General features: G+C 47.5%; 1 protein-coding gene and 3 non-coding genes across 4 annotated transcripts; 3 read left to right on the plus strand and 1 right to left on the minus strand.

Annotated features, from left to right (window-relative positions):
* Positions 1-361: 361 nt before the first annotated feature.
* On the plus strand, positions 362-434 carry trnak-uuu (transfer RNA lysine (anticodon UUU)). The gene has a single exon. It is a non-coding gene; the product is annotated as a tRNA-Lys (tRNA).
* A 5,722-nt stretch (positions 435-6,156) lies between these two features.
* Positions 6,157-6,229, minus strand: trnar-ucu (transfer RNA arginine (anticodon UCU)). The gene has a single exon. It is a non-coding gene; the product is annotated as a tRNA-Arg (tRNA).
* Positions 6,230-7,728: 1,499 nt separating this feature from the next.
* Positions 7,729-13,038, plus strand: LOC114909830 (uncharacterized). The gene is made up of 5 exons (XM_029249622.1): positions 7,729-7,770; positions 8,142-8,232; positions 8,610-8,678; positions 9,600-9,787; positions 12,729-13,038. Exons 1-5 carry the CDS (start codon positions 7,729-7,731, stop codon positions 12,987-12,989), a joined length of 651 nt encoding a protein of 216 aa, XP_029105455.1. The 3' UTR covers positions 12,990-13,038.
* A 96-nt stretch (positions 13,039-13,134) lies between these two features.
* trnap-cgg (transfer RNA proline (anticodon CGG)) lies at positions 13,135-13,206 on the plus strand. The gene has a single exon. It is a non-coding gene; the product is annotated as a tRNA-Pro (tRNA).
* The last annotated feature ends 6,285 nt before the right edge of the window (positions 13,207-19,491 follow it).

A 19,491-nucleotide genomic window follows, 5' to 3' on the forward strand; every position in this document is an offset into this window, starting at 1 on the left:
AGGTATACATTGCACCGGACCCCCATGCCGGACCTTGCAGGTGGTCCCCCCACGATGCCTTTTTGGGCTGAGCCCGGCCGGGGTACGTGGGCTGCCCGGCCACCAGGCGCTCGCCTAGGAACACTACCCCCAGGCCTGGCTCCAGGTGTAGGTCCCGGTGACGCTATTCCGGGCAGGGTAAACGATCTCGTGTTTACCTTTTCCATGGAGGTTTTTGGATCGTGTTAGTCTGGATCTTCACTCCAGACCTGTTCGCCTTGGGAAACCCTACGAGGAGCATAGTGTTCCTGACGATGTAGGTCTGGAGTTCCCTAGATCACACGAGCCCTTCCACCACGCCAAGCGCCCACTTATACTAAGGGCCTGGGTAGCTCAGTTGGTAGAGCATCAGACTTTTAATCTGAGAGTCCAGGGTTGAAGTCCCTGTCCAGGCGTAATGTTCAGTGTTCATCTGAGACTCTGTAAAGTCGGAAGTATGTATGCAGTAGTGTCACCTTTGAGTAATAATGTAAGTTCTGATGTGTAAGGAGCAGCTGTACACTCTCTAACTCAACAGCAGTGAGGAGTTTTGTTATTTTTTTAAATTAGAATTTTATTGTTGATTAACTTATTTATTTTATTTTCCCCTCTGTTTTGTTTCGCACCCGAGGAACCGCTCTCTCTTACCCCTCACTTTTTCAGGCTCCAGTGAGGGCTGCCACCTGGAAGCGCAATTATTCTCTGGGAACAGTCACTCTTCAATGTTTCATTTCTGTAGCAGGATTGCACTGGATTTTAATTCTCCCCCGTGTTTAACACTTTTGTGACTCCAGGTGTTTATTCAGAACAGTTTATTCTTCTCTTGAGTCTCTTTTTGTCCCGTTTGGTGCGTGATTTTAATGTGTGACATCGATCGCGTATACTGAAAGTCATGACTGCTTTTCGTTGGACTCTCGTGAGCATTTCACAAGAGAGAGGCAAAAGTGCGCTCCGCTTTGTGCGGCCAAAGCCCAAGCAGGCGTCGCATGCTCGAGCGTTCTTTGCGTGAGCCTTTCACGGGTAGCAGCAACAAGTAAGGCATCGGTGGCACACCTACTCGTTTGCAGCTCTACCGCCCTGACTACGTCCCGTCTCGAAAGCTAAATAAGGTGGGGCCTGTTATGTACTTGGGTGGGAGACCGCCTGGGAATACCAGGTGTTGTGAACTTTTTTTTTTTTTTAAAATATAATTTTACTATTGATTTACTATGTGGTGGCGCAGTGGGTTAGGCCGGGACCTGCTCTGCGGTGGGTCTGGGGTTCAAGTCCCGCTTGGAGTGCCTGGTGACAGAATGACGTCCTGTCCTGGGTGCGTCCCCTTCCCCTCTGGCCTTGCTCCCTGTGTTATCGGGTAGGCTCTGGTTCCCTGCAACCCCGTATGGGGCAAGGGGTTTTGAAACTGTGAAATGTTTTTTTTTTTTTTTTAAAAGAAGAAAAAAAAAAAAAAACAACTTACAACACCCGGTATTCCCAGGCGGTCTTCCATCCAAGTACTAACCAGGCCTGATCTTGCTTAGCTTCCGAGAACAGACAACTTATTAACTGTCTATTTCTGGAATTTTCCACTTAGCGTTTTTTGGACCACAGTTAACCGCAGGTAACTGGAAACCGCTGTGTTGTTTCTTTGTGGTCAACGAACACAGAGCAGAGCGTCCAGAGCCAGGCAAAGCGTCCAGAGCCAGGCAGAGCGTGGAGTCACACACCAGTTGCTGAGACGGCGTCTTTGGAAAGAATGGAATCCCTGTTCAACGCAAGTTCTATTCTGAATGTATTGTCTGACGGCACACCTGTGTGTTATGTAACATGTTTTGTTTGGTTGCACCTGCTGACATTTTAGAAACAGTTCATTTGCTTGAAATGCGTAACAAATAATGACTTGGTGCGGAAAGTCCGCGATTTAGAAGAGCGCATTAAGAATTTGATTTCTATACGAGAAACGGAGAGTTGGTTGGACTCGGTGTGTCCCGATGCCTCCGTAGTGTCGAACTCGGCGTCGACCCTTACAGGCCCCAGTACAGCTAATGAGAAGCCGGGTACCCCGGAGCGCTCTCACGGCGACTGGGTCACGGTTCAGAGTAAGAAGTCGAATAAAGCGAAGCCGAAGCTACGGGTTCCTGGTTTGGGTTCTCCCGTCCAAACCCAAAATAGATTTTCGGCTCTAAGCAGTTCACCTAATAATAATAATAATAATAATAATAATAATAATGTGCTCATTTTGGGATATTCGGCTGTCGGAAATGTTAAGGTCCGGGGGCCTGGGAATCGAAATGTAAATGTAAAGGTAAAGTGTTTCTCACGCACACGTGTGTCCGACGTGAAGGCTCGTGTCAGTTCTCTGGCCGATAATGCCGTGTCGACTATGATGGTGCATGTTGGTGGTAATGATATTCGTCATCAGCAGTCTGAGGTGTTAAAGAGCCGATTTATTTCTATGTGTAACAAGGCCAGAAGGAAATGTCGTAATCTAATAGTGTCTGGTCCTTTACCTAGACTCTTCATGGGGGACATGGTGTACAGTAGATTGGTGTCTCTTAACAGGTGGTTAGAGACGTGGTGCCGCTCCGATCGTATATCATTTGTTAATAACTAGGATGGTTTCTGGGAATGGCCCAGGTTTTTCACGCGTGATGGTGTACACCTCAGCTGGAGGGGTTCATTTATTCTGTCCCAGAACTTGGCCTGCAAGTTGGGAAAGAACAATCAGAAGCCCTTTCTAAACTCTGTAGCAATTAAAGACAGTAACTGTCAAGTTAATCTTCCAAAACTTCAACGTGGTTCTATGATTGAGTGCTAATAATGCTGGCTCGTGAACCAGGTCCCTCTGTGAGACTTCTGCGTCAACAATGCGGACGGCCCACTTCTTTAAGAGACCCTTACGCAACATTCTGCACGCAGAAGAAACGAGTTTATCTGTTCTTCCAGATGTTGCACTGCAAGATTCACAGCCTTCTGATAATCAGAGAGAACAAGAAAAATGTAGTTTTGCAGCCTTGTATGGCAAAGGCATTTGGACAGAAGGGTCTAATTCCTAAATCTTAAAGGAGAACAACATGACCACTCCAGTGGTATGTTGACCGAAATCCATAACACAATGGCTGGGGTCAGAAAAAAAGACTCCAGAGACTGGCAATGGAGCAATGAAAGACACCTACCTGCATGGCGGTTCCGAAGGCATGACCAAAGTCAATTCCGATCATTCCTCCTGTCTCCATGTTGATCAAGAAGTTGGACAAATGGCGGTCTCCGATGCCTAAGAGCCAGTGACTAACACACGAGGGCATGTGACGCCGTGAAGTGGGACCTCAAGAAAAGGAAGGCCTCTGGTGATGTGCTCATCTTGACGAAAGTTCTCCTGAACAATGGAGACACTCAAATCAATGGTCAGAGGCTTGCGGATCATTCCGGTAAAGCCCGACTTCTCTTGTGTCTAGAGCTGTGACAGTCTGCCTTGGGTTGGTAAACAGAGTTGGGTTTGGCAAATTGGTGGAAGACCAGAAAAAAGAAAAAATGTTTCTGTGAGTGGTTCTGTTTGGCCAGTAAGGAATGTGAAGTACAGTGACAGTGGGAACCATCAACTGAATCATATGTAAAACCACGGTTCTGCATTTCTTCTGATCAACATCACCTCATCATCCTTTGTATTTAGAATGACTTAAAATTCTTACCCTCATCCCCTAAACCAATCGTTATCTGTGCTGGTCCAGTGAATGTACTTAACTGATGTGAAGCTCTTAAAAAGAGAAAAAAAAAGTACGTACCCACACTGTATTTCTGCAACTTAGTTTCTGTTGTTACTGGGATAATGTTGAATGCTCGCCTTAGAAGATCCTCTGGTACAAGATTCTCTGTTTTCCTGAAATTGGCTACAGTCTCATCTCGTTTGGCTTTCCTTTGAGATATAAGATCATTCAATGAGAATCAAAACCATAGTAAAATGAAGAGAAACGCCAAAGATCCTGCCAAGGATACACAGCTATACTAATACATTTTACAATACTGGCACAAGTTTAATGAAGTCATTTAAAATTCTGAATGAGACTTTTTAAAAATATTATTTAAGTCTTTTTTTGTTCATCTTTATCAAGAGTGCTAAAAATTGGAAGTTATATGTCACGTTTAAGTTCAGGCTCACAAACAGAAAAATTAACAGAAAAATAGTTCTAAAGTGAGGCAGATGACTGAAGGGCTTTGCTGTAGCCATACGTATACTCTACATATATATATATATATATATATATATATATAAAGCAATACTAATGCAACAGTATTTGCTTATAAGGTTCCAGATAGCACAGCGACCCTACAGTCTTCCCAGCCACATTGTCCAGCGAGGTCTCAAAGGCGTCCGCAGTAATGCGGTCATTGTACCAGTCTGTTGTGGTGAAGAAGGAGCTGAGTCGTAAGGCGAAGCTCTCAATTTGCCGGTCGATCTACGTTCCTACCCTCACCTATGGTCATGAACTTTGGATGATGACCGAAAGAATGAGATCGCGCATACAAGTGGCAGAAATGAGTTTCCTCCGCGGAGTGGCTGGGCGCACCCTTAGGGATAGGATGAGGAGCTCTGTCACCCGGGAGGAGCTCGGAGTAGAGCCGCTGCTCCTCCGCATCGAGATGAGCCAGTTGAGGTGGCTCGGGCACCTGTTCCGGATGCCTCCTGGGGAGGTGTTCCGGGCATGTCCCACTGGGAGGAGGCCTCGGTCAAGAGGCAGCAGCACTCACCGCGATGCTACCAAGTGTCTCTGTGGGCTTTACAAGGCAAACAGTTAAGGCAGTCAAGATGACATTAACCACTTTTTTTAGTGTGTTTCCCTTCCTGGTGGACACAGGGGTGACGAGATCCACTCTTAGAAGACAGGAGATGCCGTGGTTCCTGCAAATGGAAACCGGATCTGCCTCATGGGAGCATCAGGAATAACACAAAGCCTCAAAAAAACAGACCCACTGCGCGTGGGAGTGACAGAAGACATTGCTGTGACTAACCGTTCGGTTCTCCTTAGTAACCGCTGTCCGGTGAAGCTGCTGGGCCGCGACCTGCTTGCGAAGCTCGGGGCAACTGTCACCGTGACCGAAGAAGGTGGCAACATCGCATCTCCAGTATTGGGACTGTTGTCTCTGCAGGTGTTATCGCAGTACACCGCTTGGCTGCTGGATGATGACGCGCTGCGGTGAGGTAAGGGTGCCTCCCAACTTGACACAGCCCACACGGTTGCACTGCACAGCACGCTTCTTTGCCAAAGAAACCGTAGAGTATCGACAAGAGTCGCATGAGTTTCCGGCAAACAAACTTGAGGAAGAGAGAATCATTATGTCGGATTTGTTCCTGACAAAGTGCCCCGCTGCAGCCTCTTTCGTTCTGATCCCGGCCCAAAGTAGGTGGTACAAATGGGATTGAGTTCCGCATATATCACTGGGGAAGACAGGAAACTCAGAATGGAAAGATTTGGGCATTTAAGGTTGAAGGCATCGACTCACCTGTAAACACCATAGCAGTGTGGTACCGGAATAATCTCCTGTTACAAGATGACAACGAGGGGGACCATATGCAACCATGTCGTGTGAACGTTTGGTGTGAGAAATTGTTCGTTCAAGTGTGGTGTGAAAATATGTTCAAGTAGTCAATATTTTCAAGTGCTTAATATGTTCTAAAGTGATGTAAGAGTTAAGACGTTCAGAAAATATATGCTGTCCGTTTAACGCAGTGGAGAAACGTTGATAGGGAAAACAAAACACAAAGAAATTTGAACCTTTAGTTGCGTCCCAGCAGACTTCTAAAACAGGGACAAACTGTTTGGAGGGACGTAGAAGACCGGCAAATAGAAAGCTTTGCCTTACGGCTCATCTCCCCCGTTCACCACTACAGTCCAATACAGCAACCGCTCCCACCTCACTTGTGAATAAGACTCCAAGATGCTTCAACTCCTCCACCTGGAGCAAATTTTCTCCCCTCACCTGAATGAGGGGGGCAACACAACCTTTTTCCATGAGAGAAGCATGGATTCAACCTTAAAGGGGCTGATCTTCATAACAACCACATCCATATCAACATATCTACTCCATAACCTTTTTGGTTCACTGGTTTTCTTTTTTTACCCCCTCCACCAGACGCTAAGGAGACTACTACCAACACATCCTTTCCACCCCAGATGGGACTCGAACCCACAATCCCTGGCTTAGAAAGCCAGTGCCTTATCCATTAGGCCACTGGGGCTAAACTTAGCAGAATGGCTAAAGGAAGTGTAAATGAAGAGGAACACCACAGTAACGCTTGGTTCTTACATTTTTCAGTAATGCCTTTCAGTTTAACTGTGAAGCCAGAACACACTAAAAACTCCCAAGTGTTGTTCCAACAACAAGGTGTCGCCTGCCTTATGACACTGTGGCAAACGGATGTGTACTTAAGAAGAAAGGAATTATATCATGCGGGCATATGAACTAGAAATGGATAACAGAGTGTTAATTGAACCGCGAGCGACTTTGCATCGTCATGGCAATACAGAAACGCGGATGTGTCTTGCGGAAGAAATTCGACATGACTCAAACAACGGACCCAAGATAGGAGAGAGTATCTTACTTTGTCTCTCCCCAGCTGGAGAGAGAGTCCCTCGTCCCCTGTGCTGGACTCAAGGGAGTCTCCCCGAGCATCCAAAGCACACTCCTTACATACGTCTAGAGGCGCATGCTAAGTGCACGCACGCGCGCACACACACACACAAATAGTCTTAACCGCTTGCCTCATACAGGGTTGCAGGGAGCCAGAGCCTAACCCAGCAACTGAGGGCATAAGGGGACACACTCAGAACAGGACACCAGTCCATCGTAAGGCACCCCAAGCAGGACTCAAACCCCAGATCCACTGGAAAACAGGACCTGGTCCAATCCCCACTGTGCCACTGCACCACTGCGCCACTGTGCCACTGCACTAGTGCACCCCCCTCTCATGCTAAGCATATGGTGGCATTTCTCATTGGCTTTCTCTCTGCATGATCAGCGCGTGCTCAGCTCGTGTTTGCTTCGAATTTGTTACTTACTTATCTGGTACGTTCCCTACAGGCTAGAGTGAGCTATGCACATTAACCTTATTTATTTTCTTGTTTTTTCGCTACCAGCCAGTGTCTGGTTAGTGTCTGAGTTGGGGGCGCAGTTTCGGTACATTCCTGCTTCTTGCGCAGCGGGCTTTCTGCAGCAGTCATGGAACAAATCAGTTGCACAAAACTGCACAATTTTCTTTTTTTTTTTTTTTTTTTCTTTTTTTTTAATATAAAGTGGAGGGAACTGTTTGGTGGGGCGTGAGGGGTATGTGGGGTTTTGGGAGGGATGGAGTACTGGTGGCGTGGTTGGTTTGTGTCCAGCCCCCCTTGATTTTGGCACAAGGGGGTTGAACATCTTTCCTTGTGTATTATTGCATGTTGGTTCTAGGTGACTAGTGACTGCTGTGAGCAGGGCAGCTGGCGGCATGGGAAAGATCATGTGACAGCAAGGAGAGACTGCTGGCAGGAGGGAACAGACCCCACTAGGGGCTGACATGGGCTAGCAACCTGTGTCAGCAGCATCTTGTGCTTTTGTGTAGCAGGAGGCGCGCCCTGTTTAAGCTACAGACACACAAATGTTTTCAATACCCCAAGAGTCAGTGAGAGCAGGGGTGGAAGACGACTCATCGGCGGATATAACGGCTTTAGACCTTGACGTGAACTTGACGGGGGGGAAAGCATGAACACAACCACGCCAAGTAGGGGTGGATCGGTGCTGCAGGTGTGTATTTGTGGCTGGAGGAAGGTGACTTCAGTGAGAGGCCTAAGAATTCATCAAGGCAAGAAGAAGTGTTTAGGGGGACGAGGCAGGGGCCCCGCATTGATCGCCACGACCTACGGAGTGGTCCAGATAAGTCAGGTGAAGTCCAGGGGCAGGTTGCACACCAAACACCACAGGACATCAATACCTCTGTCTTAGAGGAGACAAGACCAAAGATGGATGCACAAGGCAGCATCGATCATGGAGAGGATGCGGGGCAGATGATACCAAGATGAGAACAAAAACCTAAGGTGAGATGGCCAGGCGCCACTGACTGTAAGGAGTGGACCTCTAAAAACAATGACTTGAGAGGGATTTTAAATGGCCTGAAGGGTACGGCTGAGTCTAAGATAAACCAACTGGGTGAGATTATATACGACTATGGGAAGAAGAGGTTTGAGGTGTTCGAGAAGAAGCGTAAGGGTGAGCAGAGCATGTTAAGGTCAAGACGGCAGATGGAAATTGAGAGGTTGATTCAGGAAAGAAGAGACTTAAAAAAGCTTTGGAAACGAGCAGATGAGGAAGGTAGAAGTGGCATTAATATTTTGCAGGAAGAATTGAAACGTAGATTGGTAGTGTTGAGGAGAGCGGAAAAGCTTAGATTGAGGAGGAAGAAGAAGGAGCAAGCTATGGTGGCAATTTTTAAGGACCCATTGAAATTTGTGAAGTCCTTGCTTGAGCAAGAGAAGTCTGGTTGTTTAAATGTTCAAAGGAGGGAGTTGGAGAGCTGTCTGCTGGAAATGCACACCGATGGTGAAAGTGAGAGGGTTTTTAAAGTCTTAACCGCTTGCCTCATACAGGGTTGCAGGGAGCGTCGGCACGGTGCTTCTTGGGGAGAGGTGAAAGAATCCAGGCTGGTGGCGGAGCAGGTGAGAGCTCCTGTGATGAGCGCTCTGTGGGTTGCAGCTCCCGTGGAGCCAAGACAACACAGCCTTCTGCTTTTTGCTACACAGCACTGTGGTGAAGCAAACACCACGTTTGAATACAAGCATGCTCATAAGTGTATTTGGTACCAGAGCTCCTTGGGCCAAAGGCCAACGATCAACTTTGTAGTCGTTTCATCTGGCTTGAGGAAAACATGTTCTGGAAAACTTGGGTGAAGAGAGGTGCTGAGCTGTCAACCCATCACCGTCTGGTGGTGAGCTGGATCAGACGGCAGGGAAAACTGACAGACAGATCCGGTAGGCCCAAGCGCATAGTGAGGGCGTGCTGGGAACAAGCGTCAGAGGACCCTGTCCGGAATGATTTTAACTCCCACCTTCGTGAGAACTCCTCCCATGTCCCGGAGGAGGTAGGAGACATGGAGTCTGAATGAAAATTTGATTTTAAAAGCTTTGCTATGCCTACATGCTTCTGTAATAGAACGTTTAAGAATGTTTAACTGCTCAATAGCCTATGCAAGAAAGCGGCACATTCCAGGCTATAGTTTGCTCTCTGTATGTCCCCTTTTGTGCCAGCCTGTTCCCATGAGATATCAGAGAAATGTGGCTTACGCAGACTCACGTAAAGCCCAGAGGATGTGTGTAACTGTTTCACGTAAGAAAGGAGATCAACTGGTGACAGTGGACGTGTGTGATGAGAGATTGAGGGGCACAGTGACACGCCTGGAATGTTCAAAAAATAACATGTATTCTGCCTATGCTTACAAAAATCTGCCCTAGAATATGTATAAATATCTGCTTGCCTGGCTGCTCTGGTGTGACTCTGCGCACACGAATACATAAGGTTTTCTGCAACTCAAGTGACCGAGTGATCTATCTGTATGACAATTCTCATTTTTCCTACCACAGTTCTGGGGGCTCGTCCGGGATCACGACCTTCTGCCGGGACCGACCCGTGTGCCGCGAGGAACCCGACTAAGGGGGCAACCCTCCTAGGTCTAGGGGACCTGCTGGTGACCGAGCCCGAGCAAAAGTTAGGGCTGGCCCGTCCTGCGGTGCACCGATCGACTCGGACAGAATACGTGACACAGCTGCAGGTAGAATAGAATAGAATATACTTTATTGTCCCATTTATGGGAAATTTGTCTTGGACAACCATGACACGGCCAGTGCGCAACGTTGGACTCACATAAAACAATACATATCATATCATACAGTAAAATAAGAATAAATAAAACAACAATCAAAAGATATGAAAAGTCTACTGAATCCCAATCTAAATCTCAGTTTTGGAATTCTCTATTCAGAAACTTAACCTCAGATGGCACAAAAGAATTTTCACAACAATTTGATTTACACATCAAAATCCTAAATCGTCTCCCTGAGGGTAACATGTTGAAATTCTCATGTAAAATATGTGTGTCATTAGCAGCAATTTTTTGTTTCGCTTCTTTTAAAATAGATACCTCGTACAACTCCTGCATGCGTCGTTTCTCTTCCCACCCTTTAATTTTCAGAGCAGTATGTACTAGTCGTGCAAGTTTCGATTTTGATTGGACAGTCAAGTTTCCATGCCATGCTGTAATACCATATCTTAGCAAGCTCTCAAAAACAGACTGGTAAAACAGAAACAAAATCTTCTGGTTAACCCCAAATACTTTTAACCTTCGCAAAAAATGTAGTCTCTGCTGAAGTTTTCGAACACAGACTGTTTATGTGAGAAGACCAGCATAACAAATTATCTATATAAACAAACAACCAAGTATTTATATGAAGAAACCTGTTCAGTAATATTACCATGTATTATTACAGGTCTATGATCCCCCACAGATCTGGGGTCAAAGATCATTTCAACAGTCTTCATTTCATTTAAAATCAAGCAATTATCGTCACACCACCCCACAAACCTGGCAACATCAGAAAAGTACTGTTATCCTGACTAGTTAAACACTCATTAGTGTATAATGTAAATAAAAATGGGTGAGCTAACACAACCTTGCGGGGCCCCCATATTGGTAGTCTTCACCTCAGAATAAGAATTGTTGACCGTAACTTGTTGTGTTCAATTTGTTAGAAACGAATGAAACCACTTAATGCAAAAGGGATTCACTTTTAACTCTGTCAGCTTCCTAATTAGTAGCTGGGGTTGAAGTGTGTTAAAAGCCAAACTAAAATCTATAAAAAGTAAACGTGCAAATGCGTGCGTATCTTCTAAATGCCTATTCACCAAATGAGCGATACAATTAATGGCGTCCTCGGTGCCCCGCCCAGCCTTAAAGATGAACTGAAACGGGTCAAGGGATAATTCAATCTCATCCTTTAGAACAGTTACAACAAGTCTTTCAAAACATTTCATAACATTTGAAGTCAAAGTCACAGGTCTAAAATCACAGTTCTCAACTGGGCAATTTTTCTTGCGAACCGGCGTAATTCTAGTTTTTTCCACAAAGATGGATTGGTATGCGAGTCAAATGATTTCTGGAAAATAGGGCAGAATGCTGGAGGAAGTTCACTGGCACAAGTTTTCAGCAAAAAACCAGAAATTCCATCAGGACCTGTGGATTTCTTGGCTCGTATGCCTCTAAATAGCAAACTAACTGCGTGTGGAGCTACCTCTAATCTCTGATCTGAATTACACATGATAGAGTCCTGATCTACCATTCACACCGAAGGTGACTCAAACCTAAGAAAATAGTCATTTCAGCCATCTGCTCTTTGTTGGTCATCGCTAGTCATGAGCCTTTTTCGGGGGATTCCGTATTGGTTACTACTTTTATAGCAACCCAAAGTTTTTTGGAGTCCCCTGAATTAAAATTTTGTTCTACAGTTTGCTCTGTGTTTTTTCCTTGTCCCCTTCAACAACGCATTTAATTCCTTTTGGACTAATTTTAATTCCATTCTATCTTGAGTGATGAAAGCCAACCTCTTCCTGTTTAAAGACTCCTTGACCTCCCTTGTTATATAACTTTTGTTCTTAGGAAATACAGTTACAGCTTTCTTCTCAGCAACTGTGTCCTTCCAAACGTTAATGTAGTCTCTTATTGTCTCTGTGGCATCCAAAATATCAATTTCATGAAACAGGAACACACAGGCCCGGGTTGCAGAAACGGTGCTTCTCATGCCAGGAAAGACGGCACGAGGAGTAAGTGAGAGGTTCGCGACTATTCGTCCAACAAACCCAAAACTGTGGAATAGTCTGCCAGTTAACCTCTGTGAGAAGAGCGCTCTATAAACATAAATTGAATTGAACTGATGTGGGGCACCAGGTCGGAGCGGTCAATAGACCAGTTCCTTCACCGCTCGTCCCCCCTTCATCCTAGGCGCTGTGACTGAATGTCGCCACCACCGACACCGTGGTCAAAACAGCACGGAAGCGCCTGTCCTCTCTCCGTAGGCTGAACAAGTTTGGCATGCCATCCCGGATCCGGGGCTAATTTCTACAGGCGTACAGCCGAGAGCATCCCGACCGGCTGCATCACTGCCTGGTATGGGAGCTGCTCGGCCCAGCATTGTGAGGAACCGCAGAGGGCGGTGAAGTCGGCACAGCTCATCGGTGGCTCTGAGCTTCCAAACATCCGGGACATCTACGCAGCCAGATGCCTGAAGAAGGCCTGGGCTATCCTCAAGGAGCCCAGTCATCCTGGTCACGCACCGTTTTCTCTCCTGCCGTCCGCTAAATATTGCCAAAACATCAAATCAAAATCAAACAGACTGCGGGATAGCGTCTATCTCCAGGCTGTTAGACGCCCGAACAGTCGAGCGGCATCCGAATGCAGCAACTCATCCGGTTTTCGTTAAGTAGTTTCACTTCATAGTTATTGGTGTTACCAGATTTCTGTTGCGCTGCAAATTGAAAACGTTATTTGTAATCTTGAGGTATGTTGTTCCTTTTATTTTTTTTTTTAAAAATCACCCTACCACACGCACTCAAAGACATTTCATCGCAGCAACCACTGCTGCATGCTCTATTGTTGTGCATTTGGTGACTAAACCTTTGACCGATTGATTGATTGATTGACTTGCACCACCTGTGCTTAGGTGTCGGGGAAGGCCGCTTTGTCTCCCGGGCGCCTGAAGGTAGTGCACCCCACCGACGCTGGTGTTTCTCCAGCGAAGGCTCTGAACGTCGAGGGAGCACGAAAGAAGAACCTGTGTGGCCTGGAGGTCGGAGATTCGAGTCGTTCCGCTATGCGCGCCGTCTTCCCTCGACCGGACGGCAGGCCGCAAGCGCTACTGGACGTTGCTGGGAAGAGGAAGAAACCCCTGCCGAGGGGCGTCACTGCGCCGTCTCCATTGTAGAGTGGCTCTGTCGACTGGCGCAAAGCGGTACGCTTCATTTAAAAATCTCAAAGGCGTTTGGTAAGAATCTCAAGCTGGGTACAAATGCAACGGATGATGCAGTTCCCGACACCAGGCCGAGGAAGGAGGGGCCGAGAGAGTCGGGGGCTCGTTGGTCTAGGGGTACGATTCTCGCTTCGGGTGCGAGAGGTCCTGGGTTCAAATCCCGGACGAGCCCGCCCAGCTCCCTGCTTGGCTGTGTCAGTTGAGCTCTCGAAAGTGTACTGGCAGCAAGAGTGTTGCGGGAAGGTTCAGCATGGGCCAAGGGGCTTGCAGGAAGGCTCTTGCTGAGGAGGGGAAAGATCCCTGGTAGAGCAGGCCAGGCTGGTCCTCCTGTATGTGTGTGGAAGCAGTGCCTTCTTCCTGGCACCTCAGGAGTCAACCAGCTGCTCCCTCCATGCAGGAGGAAGCTTTAAGGCTTGTTCTGATGCTGCTTTCCAGCATGTCAGAAGGTGGCACAATGGATTCTGGAGCTGCATTTTGCTTGTGCTCCTCCTGAATTTGCACACTTAAGCTTGCTTGCACTTCCACAGGAGTGCTGGTAGCAGTGGTGTTCCTGCCTGGCTCAGTCAGTAGTGTGCAAGAGTCTTAAGCTGAGGGTCATGGGCTCAAGCCACGGTCTGGGAAACTGTTTTTCATTAAAGGTGCCTGGGGGAGGTTCTCTTTTGCAGTGTGAGCCCTGCAACCTGGCGTGGGAAGAAATGCGGCTTTCCCTCTTCGACAACAAACGCCTCGTGAAATTTGCAGGGTTCCTTCGCAAGCCGACGAAATCCACGGGGGACGCAAACTGTCCCCATCTACATGAGGAAGGCTCGCATGGCGTCAGCGCTTTCCTGGCTCTGATCAAGGGTTATGCAGCTGCTGACAATAGCACCAGTTGCTGGGCCTGTACTCATGTGCCAAAATCAGTGTCATCTGGACTACCACTCATGCCTTTACCCCTAGGGTTTTGTGGATGGAGCCGTTTCCCGAACCTTTACCCCACAGCAGCTTTGCATCGCGGTGTCCTGTTACACGGCACCGGTGACTTCTGGAAAAGTGTATGAGCAATTCGTACACTCATAGCCACTCCGCGTGAGGCCTCTAACAGTAAAATATTTAGTGTGAGCCAACCGGGTAATCCTGTCTCCTTGGGATACTATCGCGACTTTTCCACGCCGAATTTGACTAAAGACAAATTACACCCTTACGTGACTCTTAGAGCCAACCTGAATGGAACGATCTGTGTCGTCAGAAGTCAGCCTGGCTCTGTCACACGTGTGGGTAGTTCTAAATGCACCTACATGGCCAGGCAAACAAGCCCTGATAGTTCGCAACAGCTTCTTCCAATGTCCAGCGGTACGCAGGAAAATACCTTTAGTGTTACCTTCACGGTGACTTATTTTACCAAACGGTACTTTCTGGGTGTGTGGTAAATGCGCCTAGCCATGGCTTCCAAAGAATCAGTCCGGAGGTTCCTGTTATTTGTCCTATGTAGTGCCCCACGTTCGAAAGTTGTCCCAACCTCCGTGGCGTCCAGATTCTCGTCTCCTCCGCTATCGGAGAAATAGTCCCCCCTTGGTGAAAACTGGACTTTCTGAAACGGGAGAGATATTTTCTGGTATTGTTCCCAACGCGTGGTATCGGTAAAGCTGCTCGGCAGACGCTCTATTCAGCACAAGCATCGGAAGAAATAGCCAACGGTACGACTGAGAGCCTTAAGGACATTAATGCTGTTGCTATGCAAAGGCGAATGGCAGTAGATTATCCTCTGGCCGCAGAAGGAGCAACATGTGCTGTTGTAGCGTGTAGTGTGGTTCACCCATAGTGTGTGAGTGTATTCCACTGATGTATGGATGAGTGACCCATTGTAAGTAGTGTATCTAGCGGTGCGAGTCACCTTGGTGAATAAGGTGTGTGGGCTGATGACACTACATAGAGTTCCTTGGAAGTCGCTTTGGAGAAATAGCGTGTGCTAAATGAATAAACGTTAACGTCGGATCAGAATGTTGCACGTATGTCCCGGGCAATTCCGAGCGTATAAACTCGTTGGCGGGTAACGTTATGGAAGTTGGTTCTCAGTTTCGTGATTTTAAGAACGGTGACGAACTCTGGGACTGGCTAGGAATAAGCAGCTGGTGGGGTGGTCTATTGAAACTCTCTTATTATGAATACTTCTTGCTATTTTATCCGTCTTCCTGTTATTGATGTGTTGTTTGTCGTGTGTTAAGGCTGCTATTGCTGAAACAACGTTCACGACTACAGCAATGGCACAGGGGATAAACGACGAATATGATTGTGCCCTAATACCCGACCGGGACGAGCTAGGCGAGAAAGCTCGTGAACTTGAACCTCGTGAAGAAGAATCTGAGTCAGAAGAGTGAGCACCTCCAGAAGGCTCAACGGCAAGATCTGGCGTCCCAGACCCACCCCCCTCCATGCCCGCAGTGCCATCCCGGTGACTCCATCCACCAAAAGACCTCCCACCCCAGCCACACATTGACCACCAACACACCAACCAACACACCACATCAGCATGTGGAAGTGACAACAAAACTCGAACCATTTGATGTTCACATAGGCGAGTACTCCCCACTCAGGTGTGCTTCCCCCAAACACCCTGCTGCCTCCACAACCACTGACTGGATCTTTCTGCTACCTCTGGCAAGCTTTTAATCGCTGCTCTTAACGACTGACCCCTGAAACCAAAATCCAACAGTAGCGACGTGGTTGATTTTGCAACAAACCCTCTTGCACCAATCTCCACCGGTCTAATAACGCACTGCCAGCCTCGCTCCCTCACCTCACCAGCCAACTCAGTGTACTTCAGTTTCTTCCTCTCAAAGGCATCTTCTAATGCATCTTCGAAGGGCATCGTTAATTCAATGAAGCACGCTATCCGTGCGCCCTCGGAGTACAGGACAATATCGGGTCTCAAGGCCGTGACCGCAATGCACTGCGGCATCTGCAGCTGTTTTCCCACGTCCGCTACCAACTTCCAGTCTCGCACGTCACCCCACTTAAAACACGTACCGCCGCGTCCACTCGCGTGGCATGCAACGCTCTCCCCCTCCCGCACAAAAGAAATTACCTTATTTCTCCCGCAACACGGGAGTGGATTGACTTCAACCCGCTTGTTCTCCAACAAGCATGCCAAGGATTTTAGCACTTCATTATGCCTCCAAGTATATCTTCCCTGAGATAAACTAACCTTACATGCAGACAAAATATGCCTCAAAGAGGCTATACCACCACACAAGCTGCAAGTCGGCTCCATACCTACCCAGCGATTAAGATTCTGTGGAGTAGGGAGAACATCGTAGGTGGCTCCGATGAGAAACTTAATACGACCGGCGTCCATCGCCCACAGATCACGCCAGCTGATCTTCCGTTTCTCCACATGCTCCCAAGCCAAACATCGCCCTTGCACACCATGTGGCGTCGCAGTTACCCGCCTCGCCTCCTCTTCCTGTTCGCGGATAAAACCAATCACCATCTTTCCCCTCTCCGGCAACTTAGCTTTACTCCGCAACTTCATTCGATCGCCGGCACCAAGCCCCGCCCTACCTACCTGCACCTGACCGACCACATCTCTGTGCTCAAGCGCTGTCTGTGCATGCGCAACAGCTTCCCGTGGATCCCACTTACATCCTGTTTTTAAACTTACAGGAATCGATCTCACCACTGGGTCTCTTGTGCTTGACAATGTTAATTCCAAGCCAACCTTGGCACACTTGAATTCTTCCACAAGACTAGTCAGCGGTAATTCCAAGACCCTCTCCTAATAGCTTTGTTCATAAGCCTTTCCAGTCTTTCAACCCCTGACATAGAAACCTCGTATATAGTTAGCGGCCATCTAATACGAGGCAACAAACCAAACTGCAGGCACCAAACCTTCAGCTTCCCTGGTAAAAAAGATTAATCAATCCTATTAATTGCCTGCACTACATTCTCCCTTAATCTTTTAACCTGCTCCCTGTCGCTGAGTGAGGAATCATACCATCGACCCAAGCTTTTAATTGGCCTTTCAGCCACTGACGGAACCTTTTCTCCATCGATCTGGAAATTCTCCTGCGATAACTTTCCTTTAGCTATTGACAAGCTCCTACACTTTGCTAGGTTTAATTTTCAGTCCGGCCAACTTTTGATTTCCATTGAACTTCATTAATAAGCGACGAGTACATGGGACAGTAGTAGTAAGCACAGTCATATCGTCCATATACACTCTGATTGGCGGAAGGCGAGAACCATCCTTCAGCCTCATATCCCCAACCACCCATCTCGACGCCCTTATTATCACCTCCATAGCCATGGTAAAAGCCAGAGGCGAGATTGTGCATCCGGCCATTATGTCAATCCCCAACCCGCTGCCAAGTTGCGGTGTATTGTTTGGTACAAAAATAAAACTGGATGTCTTCAAAATACAGCTTAACCAGTCTCGTAATACACTCTGGGACTTTAAAAAAAAAAACAAATGCCCTCCACAACAAAACATGCAGCACTGAACCAAAGGCGTTCGCCAAGTCCAAAAAAATCACGTGGAGGTCTTCACCTTCCATCTTGGCCTCCTTTATCTGGTGCCAGATCATACAAAAATGCTCTAAACAGCCTGAAAAACCCGCAATTCCTGCTTTCTGCACAGATGTGTCAATTAAGTTGCTGGCCAACAAATATGCAGGCAACCTCTGCGCCACAACACTAAAAAATATTTTCCCTTCAACATTAAGAAGGCACATTGGCCTGAATTGCCCTATTTCTACCTCATCTTTCTCGTTGTGGGTATAAACACCCCTCCTGCTCGCCGCCATTCTTTTGGAATGATACCTTTTTTCCATACGACCACCATCTGCTTCCACAAAAACTTTAAAACATCCGGGCACCTTTATAAACCCATTAAGGAACCCCATTGGGTCCTGGTGCAGATTCTGCCCTCGCACGCCGCACCACCTCTTGTACTTCTTTCAACCTTGGAGGACACATGTCCGTTTGTGCCACGATCTCCCCTGATGGAGGAATATCTGCAGGTACTTTAAAAACCCTCTCACTTTCACCATCGGTGTGCATTTCCAGCAGACAGCTCTCCAACTCCCTCCTTTGAACATTTAAACAACCAGACTTCTCTTGCTCAAGCAAGGACTTCACAAATTTCAATGGGTCCTTAAAAATTGCCACCATAGCTTGCTCCTTCTTCTTCCTCCTCAATCTAAGCTTTTCCGCTCTCCTCAACACTACCAATCTACGTTTCAATTCTTCCTGCAAAATATTAATGCCACTTCTACCTTCCTCATCTGCTCGTTTCCAAAGCTTTTTTAAGTCTCTTCTTTCCTGAATCAACCTCTCAATTTCCATCTGCCGTCTTGACCTTAACATGCTCTGCTCACCCTTACGCTTCTTCTCGAACACCTCAAACCTCTTCTTCCCATAGTCGTATATAATCTCACCCAGTTGGTTTATCTTAGACTCAGCCGTACCCTTCAGGCCATTTAAAATCCCTCTCAAGTCATTGTTTTTAGAGGTCCACTCCTTACAGTCAGTGGCGCCTGGCCATCTCACCTTAGGTTTTTGTTCTCATCTTGGTATCATCTGCCCCGCATCCTCTCCATGATCGATGCTGCCTTGTGCATCCATCTTTGGTCTTGTCTCCTCTAAGACAGAGGTATTGATGTCCTGTGGTGTTTGGTGTGCAACCTGCCCCTGGACTTCACCTGACTTATCTGGACCACTCCGTAGGTCGTGGCGATCAATGCGGGGCCCCTGCCTCGTCCCCCTAAACACTTCTTCTTGCCTTGATGAATTCTTAGGCCTCTCACTGAAGTCACCTTCCTCCAGCCACAAATACACACCTGCAGCACCGATCCACCCCTACTTGGCGTGGTTGTGTTCATGCTTTCCCCCCCGTCAAGTTCACGTCAAGGTCTAAAGCCGTTATATCCGCCGATGAGTCGTCTTCCACCCCTGCTCTCACTGACTCTTGGGGTATTGAAAACATTTGTGTGTCTGTAGCTTAAACAGGGCGCACCTCCTGCTACACAAAAGCACAAGATGCTGCTGACACAGGTTGCTAGCCCATGTCAGCCCCTAGTGGGGTCTGTTCCCTCCTGCCAGCAGTCTCTCCTTGCTGTCACACGATCTTTCCCATGCCACCAGCTGCCCTGCTCACAGCAGTCACTAGTCACCTAGAACCAACATGCAATAATACACAGGGAAAGATGTTCAACCCCTTGTGCCAAAATCAAGGGGGGCTGGACACAAACCAACCACGCCACCAGTACTCCATCCCTCCCAAAACCCCACATACCCCTCACGCCCCACCAAACAGTTCCCTCCACTTTATATTAAAAAAAAAGAAAAAAAAAAAAAAAAGAAAATTGTGCAATTTTGTGCAACTGATTTGTTCCATGACTGCTGCAGAAAGCCCGCTGCGCAAGAAGCAGGAATGTACCGAAACTGCGCCCCCAACTCAGACACTAACCAGACACTGGCT

This window comes from Scleropages formosus, unplaced genomic scaffold, assembly GCF_900964775.1.
Source record: "Scleropages formosus unplaced genomic scaffold, fSclFor1.1, whole genome shotgun sequence".
Lineage (NCBI taxonomy): Eukaryota > Metazoa > Chordata > Actinopteri > Osteoglossiformes > Osteoglossidae > Scleropages > Scleropages formosus.

Coding starts and splice junctions, on each gene's coding strand:
- LOC114909830 (XM_029249622.1), top strand. CDS start 7,729: ATGAACACAACCACGCCAAGTAGGGGTGGATCGGTGCTGCAG. Junction 7,771..8,141: donor GGGGTGGATCGGTGCTGCAG/GTGTGTATTTGT, acceptor AATGGCCTGAAG/GGTACGGCTGAGTCTAAGAT. Junction 8,233..8,609: donor GTTCGAGAAGAAGCGTAAGG/GTGAGCAGAGCA, acceptor TGCCTCATACAG/GGTTGCAGGGAGCGTCGGCA.